The 20,614-nt window shown below is 42.4% G+C and overlaps 1 protein-coding gene across 1 annotated transcript in view; it reads left to right on the top strand.

Annotated features, from left to right (window-relative positions):
• Positions 1-20,614, top strand: part of NAA16 (N-alpha-acetyltransferase 16, NatA auxiliary subunit) — a 67,123-nt gene that overhangs the window by 30,476 nt on the left and 16,033 nt on the right. Inside the window, exons 10-16 of the mRNA XM_068267803.1 lie at positions 5,867-5,939; positions 9,034-9,203; positions 10,398-10,550; positions 12,531-12,659; positions 12,818-13,031; positions 14,937-15,130; positions 18,823-18,931. Coding sequence (XP_068123904.1) covers positions 5,867-5,939; positions 9,034-9,203; positions 10,398-10,550; positions 12,531-12,659; positions 12,818-13,031; positions 14,937-15,130; positions 18,823-18,931 — 1,042 coding nt within the window. The remainder of the gene's footprint in view (positions 1-5,866; positions 5,940-9,033; positions 9,204-10,397; positions 10,551-12,530; positions 12,660-12,817; positions 13,032-14,936; positions 15,131-18,822; positions 18,932-20,614) is intronic.

Genomic DNA, 20,614 nt, shown 5'->3' with positions numbered 1-20,614 from the left:
TAGTTCATGAAGTAGTTTTGGTAAATCAACTCCATGGTTTTCACTGTAATGCTGGAGCTTCACTTTTTAACTTTGGTTGCCATGTGGTCAACCCTTAAAGGGACTCCGAGCAGTGCAGAAACTATGGAAAGATGCATATCATTTTAAAGCTCTCGTTCTCCTCTTTCCAATGATATATAAACCGCTGCCCTACGCCTTTTAGTTTTCGCTATATTCGCGATTGAAATTGCCGCGACCGTGATTTCAATCGCGAAAATAAAGAAAACTAAAAGGCGTAGAGCGACGATTTAGGTGTCGCCAGAAAGAGGAGAAAAAGAGCTTTAAAATGATATCCATCTTTCCATAGTTACATTGTATTACACAGGCCGACTTTTTCTGCTGAATGGAGCTGCTGACACTGGGGAAAGTGTCGTCCTGTGTAATACAAGTAACTATGGAAAGATGGATATCATTTTAAAGCTCTCTTTCTCCTCTTTCTGGCGACACCTAAATCATCGCCCTACGCCTTTTAGTTTTCTCTACTTTCGCGATTGAAATCACGGTCGCGGCAATTTCAATCGCGAAAATAGCGAACACTAAAAGGCGTAGGGTGGCGGTTTATATATCATTGGAAAGAGGAGAAAGAGAGCTTTAAAATGATATGCATCTTTCCATAGTTTCTGCACTGCTCGGAGTCCCTTTAAAGTATACCTTAGTGGGCATACACAGAGCGCTCCTGGCCGCGGGTGCGCGATTGATCAAGGATGCACATCGCCAAGCAGCGCCTGCACAGTCTTCGACAATCCTCCCAAAAGGAAATGGCTTCAGAGGGTTGGTACAGGGTAACGGAGGGTGCAGAAGAAGAATTGGGGGAGCGGTGGGCATGAGGAGAGCCCATTACACATGCTGCTCCCGCTGTTTTTAAATTTTGTTTTGGACTAAGGTGTCCTTAAAGAAACTTTCCATTGGCTGTACCCAGAAATGAGAGGAAGCAACTGATAATGCAGTGGCAAGCACTTTTGGTTCTTGGAATAGATATTTTACTAACAGCAATTTGCTGCTTGTGTTCCCCTGTTATCCTGATTGCTATTGGAATGTGCCTTTCAAACTCAGCTTATGGAAAATGTTTATTATTATTATTTTTTTGCTACTTTTTTCTTCAGTTGGGTATTGACTATTTGCAGCCAAGCAGGTTTCAGATTTTAGTGATTTAAAGTGGATCTAAACTCACAACTTCCTGTCCGCTCTAAAAGATAATGCACAGCATAATAACCTATAGGGAAAAAGCTCTTCATTACAATTTACTGAAATTGTTAACTGAAGTTTTAACTGGATTAACTTTGCAGGGAGCACAGAAAAGGTTTCACCTCAGTCTTTTCCTGTACAGGCAGAACCATGGTGCTCTCATTCACAGTTACTGATAAGTCAAATTACACACTGATGTTGCTAAACAAACACATAGCTCAGTGCAGTGGCTTTCTGCAGAATTTATACGTGGAATGAAGACTTTCCATTGTGTGCTGTTCAAGATTTCAGGTCATGTTAATCAGGATAACAGCGCACACCATAGGTGATTTATAAGCTAAAGTCCACAAGCTCTTGTAGGCAGTGCGCTAGTGTACAAAAATAGTCCTCAATTTTTACTGTAAAAAACACCTCAGCACAACACTGTCCTTTCCCTGGGATGACAATCCTTCTCATGCAAACTCTAGGCATATCAGTTTCTGTTAACCATCACCACACCTAGTGGGAATGCAACTCACCCTCTAGGGAGACCAACAGATTGGTCTATACACTCCTTGGAGTTATTCCCTGGCCACCCCCGACCACCACGATCTTAGCTGCTTCTCTGCAGGATTTTATCGCTGGGTCCTCCTTAAAGGGAACCAGAGAGGAAGCACCCTTGTGTATTTTACCATGTATATCAGTAAGAACATTAGAGAAAACACTTACCATGCTCTCTGTTTCCTCCTCACTGCTAAAAGTGTCTGTTAACAGCAGTCACAAGAATCCCAGACTGAGCAATTAAATCTGGCTTTGCTGGGAATGATTATTGCTGAGTCATTATAGCAAAGCCACAAGGGGGCAGGCTTGGGCTTGAAATAACACCACAGAAGACAGACTTAGCTATAATCTTTCTGTAGCAAAGCTAGACGGAGCAGCCTGACTTCTCAGTCGGGGATTCTTATCAGACGTGATAACAGTCAGATTACACAGAGAACAATGAAACAAAGGGCAGATTAGGTGTTTACTGTCATGTTCCCACTGATTTATAAGGTAAAATACAAGAGGGTGCTTCATCTCTGGTTCTCTTTAAGGATTATCCTCTTCTATTTAAAATTATGCAGATACCTCCAAAGAGATGCTCAACATAGCGTGATACTGTCTTAAAACGTTTATTGCTAAAAAAAACTATTGCACTTACATGCGTTTGTTAGACGGGCTTTCCCCCGTTTGTGTTGGCCACTGGAGGGTTGTTCCGCGGGGATCAGAGCGAACGGGAAGGAGGAGTGGGACGGATTTGCGCGCGGCAGCCGACACCAGCCTCATATAACAGCGTGGAACAGCCCTCCAGTGGCCAACACAAACGGGGGAAAGCCCGTCTAACAAACTCATGTGTTTTGAAACGTCAGGAATCTGTAAGTGCAATCGTTTTTTTTAGCAATAAACGTTTTAATACAGTATCACGCTATGTTGAGCATCTCTTTGGAGGTATCTGCATAATTTTAAATAGAAGAGGATAATCCTTACGGAGGACCCCAGTGATAAAATCCCTGCAGAGAAGCAGCTAAGATTGTGGTGGTCAGGCGTGGCCAGGGAATAACCCCAAGGCGTGTATAGACCAATCTGTTGGTCTCCAAAGAGGGTGAGTCGCATTCCCACTGGGTGTGATGATGGTTAACAGAAACCGATATACCTGGAGTTTGCATGAGGAGGATTGTCATCCCAGGGAAAGGACGGTGTTGCACTGAGGTGTTTTTTTACAGTAAAGATTTCAGGTCAGCTTCAACATCAACATGGACTGCTGTTTGATATTGTTTATTTTATATAAATTGCCAATGGCGACAATTCACCAAAGACATAAGAAAAAAATAGTCGGGAAAATACCGCATTCGGTATTTTAGACTTTTGTGTGCTAATTCACCAATATTTTCACAGGTGCGGTAGAAGTTAGGTAATTTACTGAAGCCCAGTTGTCGGTATCTGTGTTGTTACATGCTGTTCTGAGCAGAGACAGCATTACAATAGTAAGAGGCATCCTGACATCCCTTTAGATGTACATGTTTTGTTATACTGCCTCTGCTCGCTCTGAATCTTGTCTCCATTAGTTTTTCTTAAAGAGACACTGAAGCGAAAAAAAAAATGATATAATGAATTGGTTGTGTACTATGAATAATTACTAGAAGATTAGCAGCAAAGAAAATATTCTCATACTTTTATTTTCAGGTATATAGTGTTTTTTCTAACATTGCATCATTCTATAATATGTGCAGATTACACAACACTCAGCATTCAAAATGAGTCTTTCAGAGCAGTCTGTGAAGTAATGAACTCTCCTCTGGCAGAGGAAAAGTAGACAGTTCAATTAAGGTTGAGATAATAAAAGTCAGATAACAGCCCTCTCCACGACTAACTTAGTCGGAGAGCTTAATAGCTTTTTTGCATAGAGATAACAACTGGAGTTTCTCAACTCTTTCTGTACTGGAAACAATTAGACTGATGTATCTGATCTTAATGTTTTATTTCTTAGCTGTACTACACATACAAATCATAATATCATAATTTTTTTTTCCGCTTCAGTGTCTCTTTAACATTATATTTATTTGCCACAGCTTAGATGAGCTCCAAGAGACTTTACACATGCCCTGCTTAAGTTATTTCCCTACTACCTCCTTATTTCTCCCACTAGCTCCTCCGCATTTTCAAGCAGTAATTTAAGAGGTTAAACTGCTGAAGGGTGGCAGGGGATCCTGTTTTGTTCTGTAATCTCTCTGCTTGCTGCTCTACTTCTGTGAGTCTCGCACTGATACCGACATAAGAGAACTGTCTGTAATGGAACTGTTTTACTGCATGCTGTAACTTTGGTGAATTTAAATTTACTGACATTTGTAGAGGTATTTACTGCACAAGTTGGTAAATTACCTCACTGCTCTGTAATTTCAGCTTTTCATGCAGTAACAGCCTTGGTAAATTGACACTTTCCTACGTGCTTGGTCAAACAGCTGTTTTCAGCATTACCGAATTGGTTAATGCTTGGTGAATTGACACCTATACATTATAAAGTGCTGTGCAATAATTGAGGAAGGGGTACATGTTAAAAACTTACATACAGAACAAGTATAAACCATAACAAAGAGTAGGAAAGGACACTACCCAACATTTTTTCCTTTCACACTGATTTTGTATTGCCTAATACAGTAAATACAACTTTAAAACATGCTGATTGCAAAACTTAAGGTGCGATGATAAAAATATATGGTCAGCGACCACATTCAGTTAAACTTGCATGACCCACCACATTGAGAACCAACAGGAAGGCTTGGGAAGTGGCAAGACCCGATCCGGGTAAAGGGCAGCATTTTCAGGAAAAGTTGTGGTTTGAATGTTTTTGTCATAGTTTGTATCTCTGAAACTATGGATAAGGTTTAACTGAAAGGAATTCAGGTTGTGTACAGGGGGATCTGATTTTATACATTTTTGAAGTAGAATTTTTAAATAGCATAGTATGGATACAGAGGCGCCAAAAAGATGAAATCTAAAAAGTTTAAAACATGAGGAGGAAGTGGTGGACTTACCTCCTCCAAGCAGACACAAAAATTGCCAATGTGTTTTTTCAAATACAACAAGTTTATTTACACTTTCCAAGGGACAATGCAAAGCGTTTTCGCAGGTTTGATTCTGCTTCATCAGGCAATAACAACGGAGCAAAAGCATATGTGGTCAGTAGAAGAGCCAGGCACCTCTGCAGAGAGGTGCCTGGCTCTTCTACTGACCACATATGCTCTTGCTCCGTTGTTATTGCCTGATGAAGCAGGATCAAACCTGCGAAACACGTTGCATTGTCCTCCGGAGTATGTAAACAAACTTGTTGTATTTGACAAAGGCATTGGCAATTTTTGTGTCTGCTTGGAGGAGACAAGTCCACCACCTACTCATGTTTTAAACTTTTTAGATTATTTTATCCTTTTGGCGCCTCTGTATCCATACTACACTATATTAAGTCCACCCCTGGTGGAGGGGTGTTACCCCTTTTTTCCTCATCTACGGAGAGCGACTTCTTAATCCTGAGTGGGGCCAGGTCTAATCTCCCCAGCTGCCTATACAGAGGTTGCCTTGGAGGTAACCCTGCTTTGTGAGTATAGCTTATTACTCTATCATACTTCATATCAACTACCAGTACATACTACACTATATGTGGCTCTTGGTGTCCCTACTCTGTGTAACATTTTTAAATAGAATACATTGCTTGGTTTATGTTTACAGTACTTCTTGATATAGCATGAATTCCTCAGGAAGATAGCTGTATAAGTTGCCATTGTTTAATGTATGCAGAATCTGATGTGCGTCTTTTCTTCCTCGAACATCAGCCAGATGTAATTTGAGATCCCCCTGTATGTTTAATCGTGTGCTTACTGCATAGATTCATTCAGGGCTGTGGAGTTGGTACAAAAATCATCTGACTCCGACTCCTCAGTTTATTGAAACCATCGACTCCAGGTACCCAAAATTGCTCCGACTCCTCAGCCCTGGATCCATTACAAACTATTAGAGGTTGCTGCTGCTATGTGGGCTGTTATCCCAGAGAACACTGTTCATCTGAAATTGTTTGTTTATTAAGTGTTTATTTTGAAGATGTTGCTCTCTTCATGATGTATTTGTTTTACAGGTCTCTGTAATACAAGAACTTGTTATCGGGTATGAAAACTCTTTGAAAGCCTGTGGCTTGTTTAATGCCGATGGTACGTATTTATTTTTTTCTTGGATGACATTTCCACTTGGTTGAGCGTTAGAAGGCTTTACCTGGATATATCTTGCACTATATGCAACGTAACCTCCACTTTAGTATATTGCAGACTCCTGCTAAATAGTACGAACTAAGCATGCTTTAGTTAGTGGCTATCCTCCCCTTCTCTTCAGCAGCAACACATGTGCATTTTATGCTGTAGAAAGGCCTTGTGGTTTCACATATGCTGCTTGTGAAATATTATCTTCCTTGTGCACGGGGCTAAGGTACAATTATCCACAATGCATGCGTTATCATCTTGAATGACTCCCCCTCATCACCTGCTCCCGCTTGTGTGCACTTGCAGTGAGCAGCGCTGGAGTAATGTGAGAAACTAGAACTTTTTGGTAACATCTCGCACCTGTGTTCTTCTTTGGCTGCTGGGTTTACTTTATAGTAGGAAGAAGACCATCTCTTTACTGAAATAAATAGAGAAGCTGCATGTTTTCTGCTCAGCAGTGTCATCTAGATTGAGGAAACTCTCGTTCTGAATATAAACCTGGCTTTTCAGACCTCTTGGCCTCCAATACCTGTGGGTGTTGAGAAGAGGATAGTAGGTATTGGGTCTAGGTCTGCATTCACTAGTAGAGATAGTCACCGAGATGCAAATTTCCCTCAGTTATACAGTTATGTACCCAGTGTACAAGATATATATCTAAATATATCTCATCCTGTGTTTGCATGATGGAAAGTGGTGGATGTGTGAGAAGAGGTAGGTGCAAGGGCACAGAAGGTCCCTTCTCACCCTTCGTACCCGCCTCCTTTCCCACGTCCGCCACTCTTCATCATGCTAAAGTGCGTTTGATATGTATGATTCCTCAGTGCCTGCTTACGATAGATAGTTTTGATCTGGCGTTTTGACACAATTAAAGCCAACACTTTTGCAACTGAAGGTGCCCACCTGTTTGTCTCTTTGATTGCTTCATTATTATTATTATTATATTTTTTCTTATAGTGCCAACATCTTCCGTAGTGCTGTACATAGTAAAAGACATATAGGCCCCCTGTTCAACGAACTTTTTCTCCTAAGTTTTCTCCTAGGTGATATTTTAACACCTTATCAATAAAAGGCGGATAATATCACCAGCAAGCAAGAAAATACTCTGCATAATTTTAACAGTACTTTTTCAACTACTTTTTGGTACTTTTTCAATTGAAAAGTGCAGAAAAATATTTTAAAGATGAGATGAAAAATAATCACCTAGGAGAAAACTTAGGAGAAAAAGTTAATTGAATGAGGGCAATAGTGGGGAGCGTAGATGCAAGAGAAGCTCAAAACACTGTACAACTGGGACATCCAGGGCTGGCCTTAGGTTTCGCAGCGCCCTGAGTGTAAACCCCCCCCCCTCCCCATTCATCCTCTTTACGTACATAATTGCCTTTAGTGTATATAGACAAATCCCCCCGTTTGGTGTATATAGGTAGATTCCCCCCTTTAGTGTATATAGGCAGATCCCCCCCCCCCCCCTCTTAGTGTATATAGGCAGATTCCCCCCTTTAGTATATATAAACAGATCCCTCTTTTAGTGTATATAGCTGGGCAGATAAGTAGTGTATAGTATACAAGCAGATCCCCCTTTAGCGTATATAGGCACCCCCCCCCCCCTTTCCCAACCAGGAGATAGTTGGGGAATCTTACTCTTCTGCTTGTAGCTGGGGACAGAAGATGGCCAGGAGTTAGGAGTGACAAGCAGGTCTCTCTCGGATAAGTGCACAGCGCAGATATTACTAATGAGCGAGGGGGGGCGCTACTGGCATGCACAGCTTACACAGACTCAGCAAGAGGCAGCAGCAGGTTCCTGGAGTCTTCGCCCCCATCACCCCCAGCTGTACCAGTGGGCGGAGCTACCACTTGCAGCAGCCACAGACAGACCTGGAACCCGCAGCTGCAGCCAACAGGTAGAAATGTGGCCAGGGCCAGCTGAATGCACATCACGTGCGCCTCCCTGGAAGCCGGCGCCCTGAGCGATGTGTGGTTTACAACATCAGAAATATAGATCTTCATATGATAAAGTACAGCAGAAAAAAAGAAATGCTGCCTTTGTGAGCATACAATCTAGAGCAGTGGTGTCAAACTCATTTATATTAGGAGCTAAAATCTAAAAAAAAAACCCGTCACATTCAATATGTAGTTGTGACCACTGCATTGATGTGCTCCTCTGGATGAGAAGACAGCTGACAGCTGCCACAGAAATTTACCAAAACCATTTCTCTTGGTACAGTCGCCATGTGATCTTGTGATAGCCCTGCACTCCCATGTGATGTACAAGCTGCTTCCAAGGCTGCATTCACACTTGTCTATTAGTTTTCTACATGTAGTTTTCTGACAGTGCTACATTGTGGTTACTAAATTTTCTGCACCTGAAAAACGATCCCATTGATTAACATCGGTTCTCAGGTTTTCTATGCAGAAAACACACTGAAAAAAATGGCAAGTGTGAATCCAGCCTAAGTGTAAGTCACATGACCGGAAGCATGAAAAAATCCACAAAGCTGAGTTTTCTGTAATTTGTATATGACAGTTGAATGAACACTGTGGCAGGGGACAGGGATTTAGGAAAGACACAGCAATAGACACCTTCTGAGGCCTCTTGCACACTTTATGCGATTCCGATTCCAATTTGGGTTTTTAATCGATTTTAACATGCAATTTTGATTTACGATTTTTTATCGGTACTGCATGCTGCGTTTTTTCTGTGTTTTTTCTTTTTGTTTTAATAGCATCCAGGGAAAATCAGAATCGCAAATTGGATGTGCAGTGTGCAGGGAGCCTCATACTGGCAGCCTCTTTCTGTTGCCACCTCACTATTTTATCTAATACTTCAGGTTTACGTTAATCAATTGTTGTCTTTTCTTCCTTTATTTCATATAAAGGTAACAGATAATACCTTTTTTTATTTAATGCCCTGATTTTTTTTTCTCTCTTTCTGTCACTCACTTCCATGTGTTCCCTTTTTTCCCTTTAATCATGTGCATATTGCGCACTTGTTTGCTTTTGAAACAGAGTAGAGTTCCTTTTTTAGCAGTTTATCACATTATTATATTTGCAGATAATGATGAACGGGAGCCACCTACAACGCTTCTCTGGGTCCGATATTTCCTTGCACAGCACTTTGATAAACTGGGTCACTGGTCTGTTGCCTTAGACTATATTAACTCTGCCATCGCAAGCACGCCTACGTTAATAGAACTTTTCTATATGAAAGCAAAGATTAATAAGGTAAAACCATACCTATTTTACTTCAGAACACGTCTGAGCTGTGTCACTAATTTGCACCCTATTAGCATAGTTTATGTAATTATTCTCCCGAGCAAGCCAGCTTGGAAGGCCTGTAAGCCCATTGTAGTTTAGGCCTTACAGTATTACCTATTATTGATTTATAAAGCAGTATATACAGCATACACTGAAACATTACAAACTAAATAAATCAAAATGGAACACCATCAAAGTTTCATTTTTGAGAGTAACAGGAGACCTAATGATGTGTTATTTAGCCATTAAAACTGTGTAATGGAACATCACTGGCGGTACTACGCAGCTCACCGGCGGCGTACTAATACATATGTGACATCAAACCTCACAGCTAATTTTTTTGTTTTGTTTATTGACTATTAGGTTGCATTTTGTTAAACAAAGGATCACCACTTTAGAAAGCATTTGCATTCTTGCTTCTTTGTGTGTGTTTTTGTTTAGTTTTTTTGTTTTTTTTAGGGTTTGCAAGACTAAATAAATGCACAGAAATGTAACTGATAATGAAAACTCTTAAAGGGGTTCTGTGGGGGTTCCTGAGAAGAAAAACAGACCCTTACCTTGGGCTTCTATCAGCCCCGTGCAGCGGTAATGTCCCACGCCGTCCTCCTCCCATTTGCTATTCTCCGCCGCCGGCCCCGGTCTAAGCGGCATGGGATCCAACTGCGGCTGCGCTACAGTGGCCGCGCACCCGCTCGCTTCCGCCTGCGTCATCGGAAGCTTACTGCGCAAGCGCAGTACAAGGCTCCGTTGTACTGCGCCTGCGCAGTAAGCCTCAGATGACGCGAGCGGAGGTGCGGCAACGCGCATTATTCGTCTGTGTGACAGCCGAATAATAGCCCGGTGCCGGCTGCGGGGAACGGCAGATGGGAGCAGGACGGCGTGGGACATTACCACTGCAGGTGGCTGATAGAAGCCCAAGGTAAGTGGCAGTTTTTCTCCTCAGGAACCCCCACAGAACCCCTTTAAGTCATCTCAGATGAGTTTGTTTTTACATAAAGCACCTGACTTAGGCCTCGCTCACATTACACGCGTTGCCGTCCGTATTTCGGCAACGCGTGCATGCTTGCATGGCCATCTGCGTGTTGTAATGTGAACGAGGCCATACTGAACCTCAGGACATGAGATTCCCCATCACTAATGCATCTTTTTTAATAACCCTAGCATATAGGAAATCTTAAAGAAGCTGCCAAGTGGATGGATGAAGCTCAGTCATTGGACACTGCAGACCGATTCATAAACTCCAAGTGTGCAAAATACATGCTCCGAGCCAATATGATTCATGAAGCAGAGGAGATGTGCTCCAAGTTCACAAGGGTAAACCTAATGGCTGTATATTTAGTAAACGACTGCTCACTGACTTTCAGGTTCCTCCACATAGCATTGAAGTGAAGATGATCTTCTCCATTTCCTTACAAGTAGTGGTGCTCATGTATGGTAAATCATGGAGAACCATGTGATCATTTGTATCAGGGGAAAGATTTGTAGGGGTCTTATTTGCTGGTTGTGATCATGTGCTAAAGCATTACATGATCACAGCCCATCACATCTCATAGACTTGAGCATCGCTACTTTCAGGTGCCTAGTTGTGGTTACGTAAAACCTGTGTACAGTACTAAATTTACCACAACTTAGCAGTGAATTTTGTTATGCCTAAGTACAATACAGTACTTAGTGAACCTTTGTCCAACTGTTTATGGAGTGAGACAGGCCTGAGTTGTAAACACTGCCCACCTCTTCCTCCCTTCACTAAGCTGCTTCCACTGGCGTAGAGATGGTGGCAGTTGGCCAGAGGGAGCAGTTTAGTGAGGGAGATAAGGGGGACACCAATAACACATTACTAGTGAGGGAGAAAGGGGTGACACCAATGACACAGGACTAGTGAGGGAGAAAGGGTGGTCACCAATGGCACATGAAAGTCCAGAGGTGGAGTTGGCACACCATCAATCCGTCAAGGGTGCTTAATAAAGGTGTAGGCAATCCACCAAGTAGTGCAATCGATATGCAAGTATTATCAGCACACCAGCTTCACAGTTTATAGCACTCTCTTTATTGTGCCAGTATCCACAAGGTATCCAACAATTGTTTTGGGGGCTTCAGAGTCCCCCTTTATCGAGGAGGAGGAGGTAAACCACACTCATTGATAAAGGGGGACTCTGAAGCTCCTGAAACAATTATTGGATACCTTGTGGATACTGGCACAATAAAGAGAGCGCTATAAACTGCAAAGCTGGTGTGCTGATAATACTTGCAAACCAATGGCACATGACTAGTGAGGGAGAAAGGGGCAGTCACCAATGGCACATGACTAGTGAGGGAGGAAGGGGCAGTCGCCAATGGCACATGACTAGTGAGGGAGAAAGGGGCAGTCACCAATGACACATGAGTAGTGAGGGAGAAAGGACTGTCACAGATGACACATGAGTAGTGAGGGAGAAAGGACTGTCACCGATGACAAATGACTATTGAGGTAGAAAAGTGCAGCCACCAATGACACATGACTAGTGAGGGAGAAAGGGGCAGTCACCAATGACACATGAGTAGTGAGGGATAAAGGGGCGGTCAACAATGACACATGACTAGTGAGGGAGAAAGGGGCGGACACCAATGATGCGACTTGTGAGGGAAAAAGGATCTGTCACCAATTACTCAACTACCTTCTTTCCCCTAAAATATAACACTTCCCCGAAATTAAGATGTCTTATATTTCAGGAAAGCTTGAAATATAAGGCATCCTCCGAATATAAGGCCTAGTTGGGCCGCGCAATGTGTCCCCCTCCCCTTCGCTCCCTCCCTCTGCGGAGTCGCGAGCGGTGCATTACCGTTACAGCAGAAGAAACTCACCGGCTTCCAACGTGCCCGCGTTTACGTCTTTCCTCAGCAGCGTCCAGCTTCCACTCCCTGACAACGGCGGCTCTCGTCATGTGATGCACGCAGGTCCGCGTCACATGACATGAGCCGCCGTTGTCAAACAGAGGAACCGGGTGCTACTGAAGAGAGAAGTTATTGCTGCTACGTTGGAAGCCGGTGAGTATCCTCTGCTGTAATGCTCCGCTCGCAACTCTGCAGAGGGAGGGAGGGAAGGGCTTTACTGGGTTGGGGCTGCCATTCTGTAGCCGAGGGGACCTGGTCCAGGGCAGCACATCAAGAAGGGAGGGAGGGAAGAGCTTTACTGTGCTGGGGGCTGCCACAGTGTCTTATTTTTAAGGGAAACACAGTAGTAAGGGAGAAAGGTTGGACACAATTTAGTAGTACACAGGTTCACTTTACGTAGTAATGTAAATCTTGTTCTTTCAGGAAGGAACTCCTGCCATGGAGAATCTGAATGAGATGCAGTGCATGTGGTTCCAGACAGAATGTGCCGGTGCCTTCCAGAGGACGGGCAAATACGGGGAGGCATTGAAGAAGTGTCACGAAATAGAAAGGGTAAAACTAAAATATTTTATATCCTTTCTAGTCACAACTGTGGACTGAAATAGGGGCTCGCTTTTTTCTAAAACATAAATAGCTACTTTTGGGTCAGCTTCTCTGCTTCTTAAATGTTGTGCCAATTTTTTTATGTAATAACCTTGTTTATTTTTCAGCACTTCTTTGAGATCACTGATGATCAGTTTGATTTCCACACATACTGTATGAGGAAGATGACCTTGAGGGCCTATGTGGATCTTCTGCACCTAGAAGATGTCTTGAGGCAACATGTCTTCTATTTCAAAGCTGCTCAAGTAGCCATAGGAATCTATCTGAAGCTGCATGAAAACCCCCTAATGAACGAGAGCAAAGAGCAGGAAGTCAACTCTGGTAAATCCACTCAACGTTCACTACAGAGTGTTGTAGGGGAGATCTGAAGTCTCTGGTAGCCGTTTGGTGTTCCTGGAATGTGCAGTTAGCATTTTCTGCATGTTTCAAGAGCAACTCCTGATAGATTGTGGAGTGAGTTTCTGATCTGATGTCCTGTCATTGCCCAGCAAACACTACACCTGTGGGAAGAGACAAACTAATACTATACTTGACTATCCACTGAATTTTATCCATGTAATGTAGTCAGCATTCTGCTGGGTCACAGAAATGGCACCATAATTCGGTTGGCCTTACAGCTTCAGGGGTGTGTAATTTGTTTTGACAGAAGAAACTAGGAAAATGCAGATGAATGCAGGAAAAATCAAGATGGGGAGGGGTTGAGTCCAATCAAAGTATAGGGAGTCAGAGATAGTTAGGGCAGAAAGAGGTAAGAATAATATCACCATCGTTGTTTGTCATTGAGACTGAACAGGATGATCTGTAATTGGCCAACATGTATATTGAAAAGCAATGTTGCTCCCAGAGCAACACTTTCAGCATTGGCATGCTACTATCCCACTCCTAAAGTCTAAATGTAAAGCAAAACTAGGAAGGCTATGGTGACTTTTTTTTATTTTTACTGGAGTGCATCTTACAATGAGTCCGAAATTAATTTGTAGCTCCTAATTAAATTTGTATGTGGGCAAGTATATTCTCTAACTACATATCTTCCATCTTAGTAGCCCAGTAGTTAGATCTTCATGACTTATAACATGGATGATTATGCTGTGGCAAGACATCAGTGTGACATGATTTTACTATATGATGTTAACTTATTTCCTTCTTGTGTCTTTACTGCTTTCATTTACAGAGGAACTGAGAGTGTTTTTGAGGATTGTTTTGTGGCGGCAACATGTCACCGTGTCTATAGACACAACATATTGGCTAAATGGCTAGCACTCTTGCCTTGCAGCGCTAGAATCTTATACTGGAAATGCACAAGTTTTTTTGGCAGATAGATGGATCGATAGATAATTTCCGACAGGTCCGATCTAATGTCGATCATTTTTTTAAATTAATGTTCTCATAGAAGTGAATGGAAATTGATCAGGAAAATCAATCGGCCAGTAAATCTGCCAAAAAAATTCATTGTGTATTCCAAACATTATGTTCAGATCTTAGCCATGATACATATCAAATCTGATTGTCAATTGGCCGCCAAGTCTACAGATGTATGGCCACCTTTAAGGTGGCTACACTCATTAGATTAGCAGCAGATAGATCATCAGATAGATTTCTGATCTATCTGATGTGTTTAGGAAAATTTTTTACTAGGAACAGATTTCCAATAGATTTCAGTATGAAATCTATTGAAAATTGATCTGATGGCATTTTTTTGCCATCAGATTTCCATTAGGTCCAATGCAAAATGATAAGCAATCTCATCAGATCGACCTAGGTTTTCCAGCATGTCAGATCGATTGAAATCGATCAAAAACGGCCACAAATCGATCAATCTGTCAATCGATTTGCGATCGATCGGCCGCTAATTGGATCAGTGTATGGGCCCCTTTCGTTTTTACTTTACCTGTGTGTGACTGGAAGGACCCAACAAAGACTGTCTGTTTTACTGCCTGACTGCAAAGCTTTTGTTAATTACCATGCTTATAACTCACATAATGAAGTCTTTAGTGTTTTAACATACCGGTATATTACTTATAAAAGTTAATGTCATGTATGGCAGTTATATGAATTCTTATTATCAGTAATGACTTCAGTTTTAACAGTGAGATATTCTGAGTGTGACCAAATGCATATTTTCACAAATAAAACACAAAATGATGGATTCTTTAAATTTACTACGTGACAAATTACGTTGTCTATGATATTAATGTAAGTGTATTTGTTTTATTTTTTTTTGTATAGAAAACTTGTCAGCCAAAGAGCTGAAGAAAGTATTAAGTAAACAGAGGAGAGCCCAGAAGAAAGCAAAACTTGAGGAGGAGCGGAAACATGCGGAGAGGGAGCGGCAACAGAAGAATCAGAAGAAGAAGAGAGATGAGGAGGAGGAAGAAACCAATGGTCCGAAAGAGGAACTTGTTCCTGAAAAACTGGAAAGGGTAACTTACCCTGTCCCGCTACTACAACTAACATGTTTTCTCGAAAATAAGATAGTGTCTTGTATTCATTTTTGCACCAAAATATGTGCTAGGGCTTATTTTCCAGGAATGTCTTATATTTCTATGAACACACAAGTTCCTGTGCTGTGTGTCCTTCTACCTTCCCTACTGTGCCACCTCTTCCTCTGCTGGATCCACCTCTTGTGTGCTCCTGTGTTTCCCTGTACCTTAGTGTCCTCCTGGTGTCCCCCTCTGTACCCATGTCCTCCTTTATCCCTTGTGTTCCTTTGTCTTGTGTCTCCTATGTTCTCTGATGACCCCCATGTCCTCCTGGTGTCCCCTGTGTCCTCCTGCATTTTCCTCTTATGCCCTGCTCCATGCCACGTTGTCCCTCATGTCCTCAGATGTCCCCCTGAATCCTTTGGCCTGTGGGGACTACTCGCTGAGTAGCAGCGAGTGCAGTGATTGGGCCAATGACTGAGCTATGTTCCTGTCTGCAAGATCATTATCTCCAGTAATCAGCGCTGCGTAATATGTCGGCGCTATATAAATACTAAATAATAATAATAATAACACAAGTTGCCATACATTGTCCCCTTACTACTGCTAGGGCTTACTTTCGGGTTGGGCTTATATTTAGCTCATGCTCGAAATTCCTGCTACGGCGTACTTTAAAGGGATTTCTTATATTTTGGGGAAACAGCATACACACTTAGCATTATTCTCAAGAGATAAGGATATCTGTGCTTCAGTAGTAGGAATTATATGATGCTATGCATACTATTATACAAATGTGTATTTAATTATATCGGTATTGAGTCAAATCAATGAACTTAGGCCAAACCTTTTTCGGTGATGTCCTTTTTGGGCATACTGTCCCTGCTCAAATGCCTAACCTGAGGTTTATCTTAATATGTTATCTCCATTGAGGGGTCTGGTAATATGTTATCTCCATTGAGGGGTCTGGTCGTACGTTTTGTGGCTGACCGCTCCCTATAGCATTGGATAGATTGATGAGTGGTCAGTGAATAGTTATTTGATTGGTCTGCTTTTAATTAATGCAGTGCTATATTTAGTTTTGATGTTGTTCAATACATATAGTCACAATTGTCATAGTTTAGTAGCACCATGAAGAAATTATACTACGGTACTCTTAAATCTTTACATTGACTATTCAAATTTTGCATGGTTGACGTCCCTTCAGATGACATCCTGGTTCCTTCAGTCACCCATGAGGTATAGCTGAGTTCTGAGCTTCCCGCCCCCCTTTCTGGAGTGCAATCTTCATGTGCCATCTGGGGAATCTGTAGGACTGGTATTGGAGTCACTGGTTGCACCTTCAGTAGAGCAAGGCGGGTTTATTAAAACTATAACAGAGAAAATGCCAAGTTTCAGAACTTGCCATAGTAACCTGAAAACAACTAATTGGGTTTAATTTTAGGGGGAAATCATTCTGATAAACAGATGCTACTACAGCATCTTTTAGAGGATCTTAATTTATATATTAGGGAAGGTGGAGACCACCACATGCATGCAGCCTGTTTTGCTCTATGGAGAGGGAAGGAGAGGGGATGAATGGGGAGGCTTTCTGCAGTTGGGAAAGCAAAATAATAGCAATAGATTTGGTCATTAGGTATCCAATAAAACATATCACTAAACAATTATCAATGGCACTGGGGAATACCTGTAGTCACACAAATCATTGCCTAAGATTACCACGAAATTTAGTTTTGTGTATCAATATCTTGCAGGTGTGTGTTTCTTTCCTTTTATGCACTAGGCCATACTTACATCTCGCAAGCCTATAGGTTCAAAAACACCATAGCATGGAAAGCCCCAACCATTAATACATGCTAAACCCCTGCTGTGTTACCATGGATTCTAATGCCCTGCTCAGTATGCTATTTGTATTACACTGATATGTCAGAATGTATCTCTGTATAATATTCCCCTCTAGGATGCAATAGAAATACTCTTCCTATAAAGAGGATACGCCTATCCATGGCCGGATTTCAGGCAAGGCCACATAGGCCATGGCCTAGGGCACCAGGAAGCAAGGGGCGGGTTGCAGGCTGGCACACTCATGCAGTCAACCTGCCAACATGTGAACTGCAGCAGTTGGGCAAGTGTCTGGAACTCAGGGAGTGAAGGGGCATCAAACATGGGCAGCTTATTGTCTGTGACCAGAGCTGTCACTCATCGCTTTTCGAATCCAACTCCACCCTCCACCAGCTCCAACCTATCAGATTGGAAAGTATCGATTTGGTCCATAAATGGAATAAAAATGATTAACCATTCCGACCATTTCAGATATAATGGATCCACAAAACAGACCGATAAAACAATTGACAGTTGGTCGTTTGCAGTAAAATTGCATCGTTAATAAGCATCTTTAAATACATTGATTACTGGGATCAATAAAAGTGTGTGTGTGTGTGTGTGGTAGGGCGTTAGTTGTTTGTCAGGGGGCAGCTGGTGATAGTGGCCTTGGGTGGTAAAAAGTACAAATCCGGCCCTGCGCCTATCAAGAGGTGGCAAACTAGTTATATAAGCTCCTGCAGAGGCAAATGAGAAGGGGTGACAAAGATAGAGATGTGGCAAGTGTGTATGGGCATATGCCTAGTGTGCACAAGGGAAAATCCAGCCTTTTTATGCATAGCAAAATAGCAGCTGAGGACATTTATGTGCAGTGGCATCCCTCAGCCATTTATTAACCCTCTGGGATTTCAGCATTGCTTGTCTGTCTGAGCATCAGATGAGGCTATACTCTTTGTAATAATAGCTCAGGCAGGTTTTTACAATGCTCTGCTTATAATCCCTCAACCTCTCAACTTTTATCTTACTCTTTTTACTTATTTGCATTTTGTGTGAAGTTTTCTCTATAGTGCACTTAAAGGACAACTGTAGGGAGAGGGAAATGTAGGCTACCAGATTGTTTTCCTTTTAAACAATAGTTGCCTGGCTATCCTGCTGATCTTCACTCTGCCACTAATACATTTAGCCATAAGGTTCGTACACACGCACTACTACAGAGAATGACGGGTCCGTCAGACCCTCCTGCTGGGCGGTCGTTCTCCCAACAGTAGAGCGTGTGTACAGTCTGTCTGGCAGACTGATAAGTGTTTCTGAATGATCTGCTGAGCGGATAGTTCAAAAACAGCCTTATCAGCCTGCCTGACAGACTGTACACACGCTCTACTGTCGCTGGAACCCCCACCCGCTGAGCGGATCGTTCAGAAACAGCCTTATCAGCCTGCCTTAGAGACTGTACACACGCTCTATTGTCGCTGGAACCCCAACCCGCTGAGCGGATCGTTCAGAAACAGCCTTATCAGCCTGCCTTACAGACTGTACAAACACTCTACTGTCGGGAGAACGACCGCCCAGCAGGAGGGTCTGACGGACCCGTCATTCCTGAAAGTAGAGCGTGTGTACTAACCTTTAGACCCTGAACAAGCATGCAGCAGATCAGGTGTTTCTGACATTCTTATCAGATCTGACAAGATTAGCTGCTTGTTTCTGGTGTGATTCATACCCTACTGCAGCCATATAGACCTGCAGGGCTGCCAGGCAACTGGTATTGTTGAAAAGGAAATAAACATGACAGCCTCCATATCCCTCTCATTACAGTTGTCCTTTAAGGGTTTCACATTAGTATCATTTCTAACCAGGTATTATTACATCTCAAACAGGTTGAACATCCCTTAGAAGAAGCTATCAAGTTCCTCACTCCATTGAAGAGCCTTGCAGCTAACAACATACATACTCATTTACTGGCGTTTGAGATTTATTTTAGAAAAGGTAATAAAATGGAAAGCATCACTATAATGAGAAAAGAAGTTCATTGTTATAGGTGACAAATCATTTGAATTAAGTGCTATTAAAGGAAACCTCAATGTGCCCAAAATGTGCTGCCCCATGATGTACTTACCCGGGCTTCCTCCAGCCCCTTGTAGCCGACTTGTCCCACGCAGCATCTCCACTTGCAGCCGCCAGCCCGCGGTCCTTCTCTACTGCACAAGCGCCGCTGTCAGTCAAGTCCACATTGTCCGCAGTGTATACCGGCCAGTGGCTGCGAGCGGAGATGCTGCGTGGGACATGTTGGCTGCAAGGGGCTGGAGGAAGCCCCAGGTAATAATATCTTGGGGCAGCACATTTTGATTGATGTTTCCTTTAAGGACTTTTAGTTGCAAGATTCTCGTATTGATAAATTATTGAAGTTAAGTCTCATACACACGTCAGATGGAGGTTGTTAAAAAAGAACAATTAACAATGGAAGACCGAGTCGAGTGGGACGCGTTCTTTGCAATGGCGTGCGTACATAGGACACTGTAAACTGCAGGTGAATTGACATATAATTTGTGCGCACGGCCAGAAATGCAGAGTTCCAGAAGTGAGGTTAATGAAACATTAAAGAGAATCTGTACTCTAATATTCTTACAATAAAAAGCATACCATTCTATTCATTATTTTCTCCTGTGCCCCTCTGTGCTGTTTCTGCCACTCTCTGCTGCAATCCTGGCTTGTAATTAACAGTTTTAGGCAGTGTTTACAAACAAACTAACCAGCTTCTAATAGGCTCAGCTAAGCATAGTGTATGAGTCATTCAGAGTATGCAGGGGGCCTGCAGAGGGTGTGTATCGCTTCTACCAATCACAAGCAGCCCTGCACATTCCACACAATCAAGCTTTAGCCCGACAAACAGGACAGAGGAAAGATACATTGATTTATTACAGAGACAGTGCAGTTAGGAAAGACTGCAGTAAGCCAGAGCAGATTAGAACAGGCATAGGAACTTATAGGATAGAAGAACTAAGGCTGAAAAAATTGTTACAGAGTCTCTTTAAGGAGCAAACGTGTAAATATCTGGGAAGTTGGATACAAATACATCAATACACAGACAATATGCAATATCTCTTCCACAGCCTGTACGTCATGCTCCAAACCTGGACATTTTTTAACCTCCCTAGCGGTACGGACAGAAATGTCCGTTCAAAAAAAACATGCTGTGAACAGTATAAACGTGCATACACATCAATACCCTCCTGCACTGTACACTAGACCCTTGCTTGACACATTTTGGCAAGTTACAGGAAAAAAAAAGTTTTAAAAATACATTTTATCACTGTTTGCACAGAAATCCCGGGAAAATTGAACGCCAGGGAGGTTAAAGAGAACCAGAGATGAAGCACCCTCATGTATTTTACCTTATAAATCAGTGGGAACATGACAGTAAACACCTAATATGCTGTTTGTTTTATTGTTCTCTGTTTAATCTTCCTGTTATCACCTCTGATAAGAATCCCCGACTGAGCATTCAGTCTGGCTTTGCTACGGAATGATTATAGCTAAGGCTGTCTTCTCTGGTGTCTTTTCAAGCCCAAGCCTGCCCCCTTGTGGCTCTGCTATAATGACTCAGCTATAATCATTCCCGGCAAAGCCAGACTGAATGCTCAGTCGGGGATTCTTATTACAGCTGACAAC

Source organism: Hyperolius riggenbachi, chromosome 2 (assembly GCF_040937935.1).
Source record: "Hyperolius riggenbachi isolate aHypRig1 chromosome 2, aHypRig1.pri, whole genome shotgun sequence".
In the NCBI taxonomy this organism is placed as follows: Eukaryota; Metazoa; Chordata; class Amphibia; order Anura; family Hyperoliidae; genus Hyperolius; species Hyperolius riggenbachi.
The sequence above is the reverse complement of the archived record's forward strand: the minus strand, read 5'-3'. Positions and strand labels throughout refer to the sequence as shown.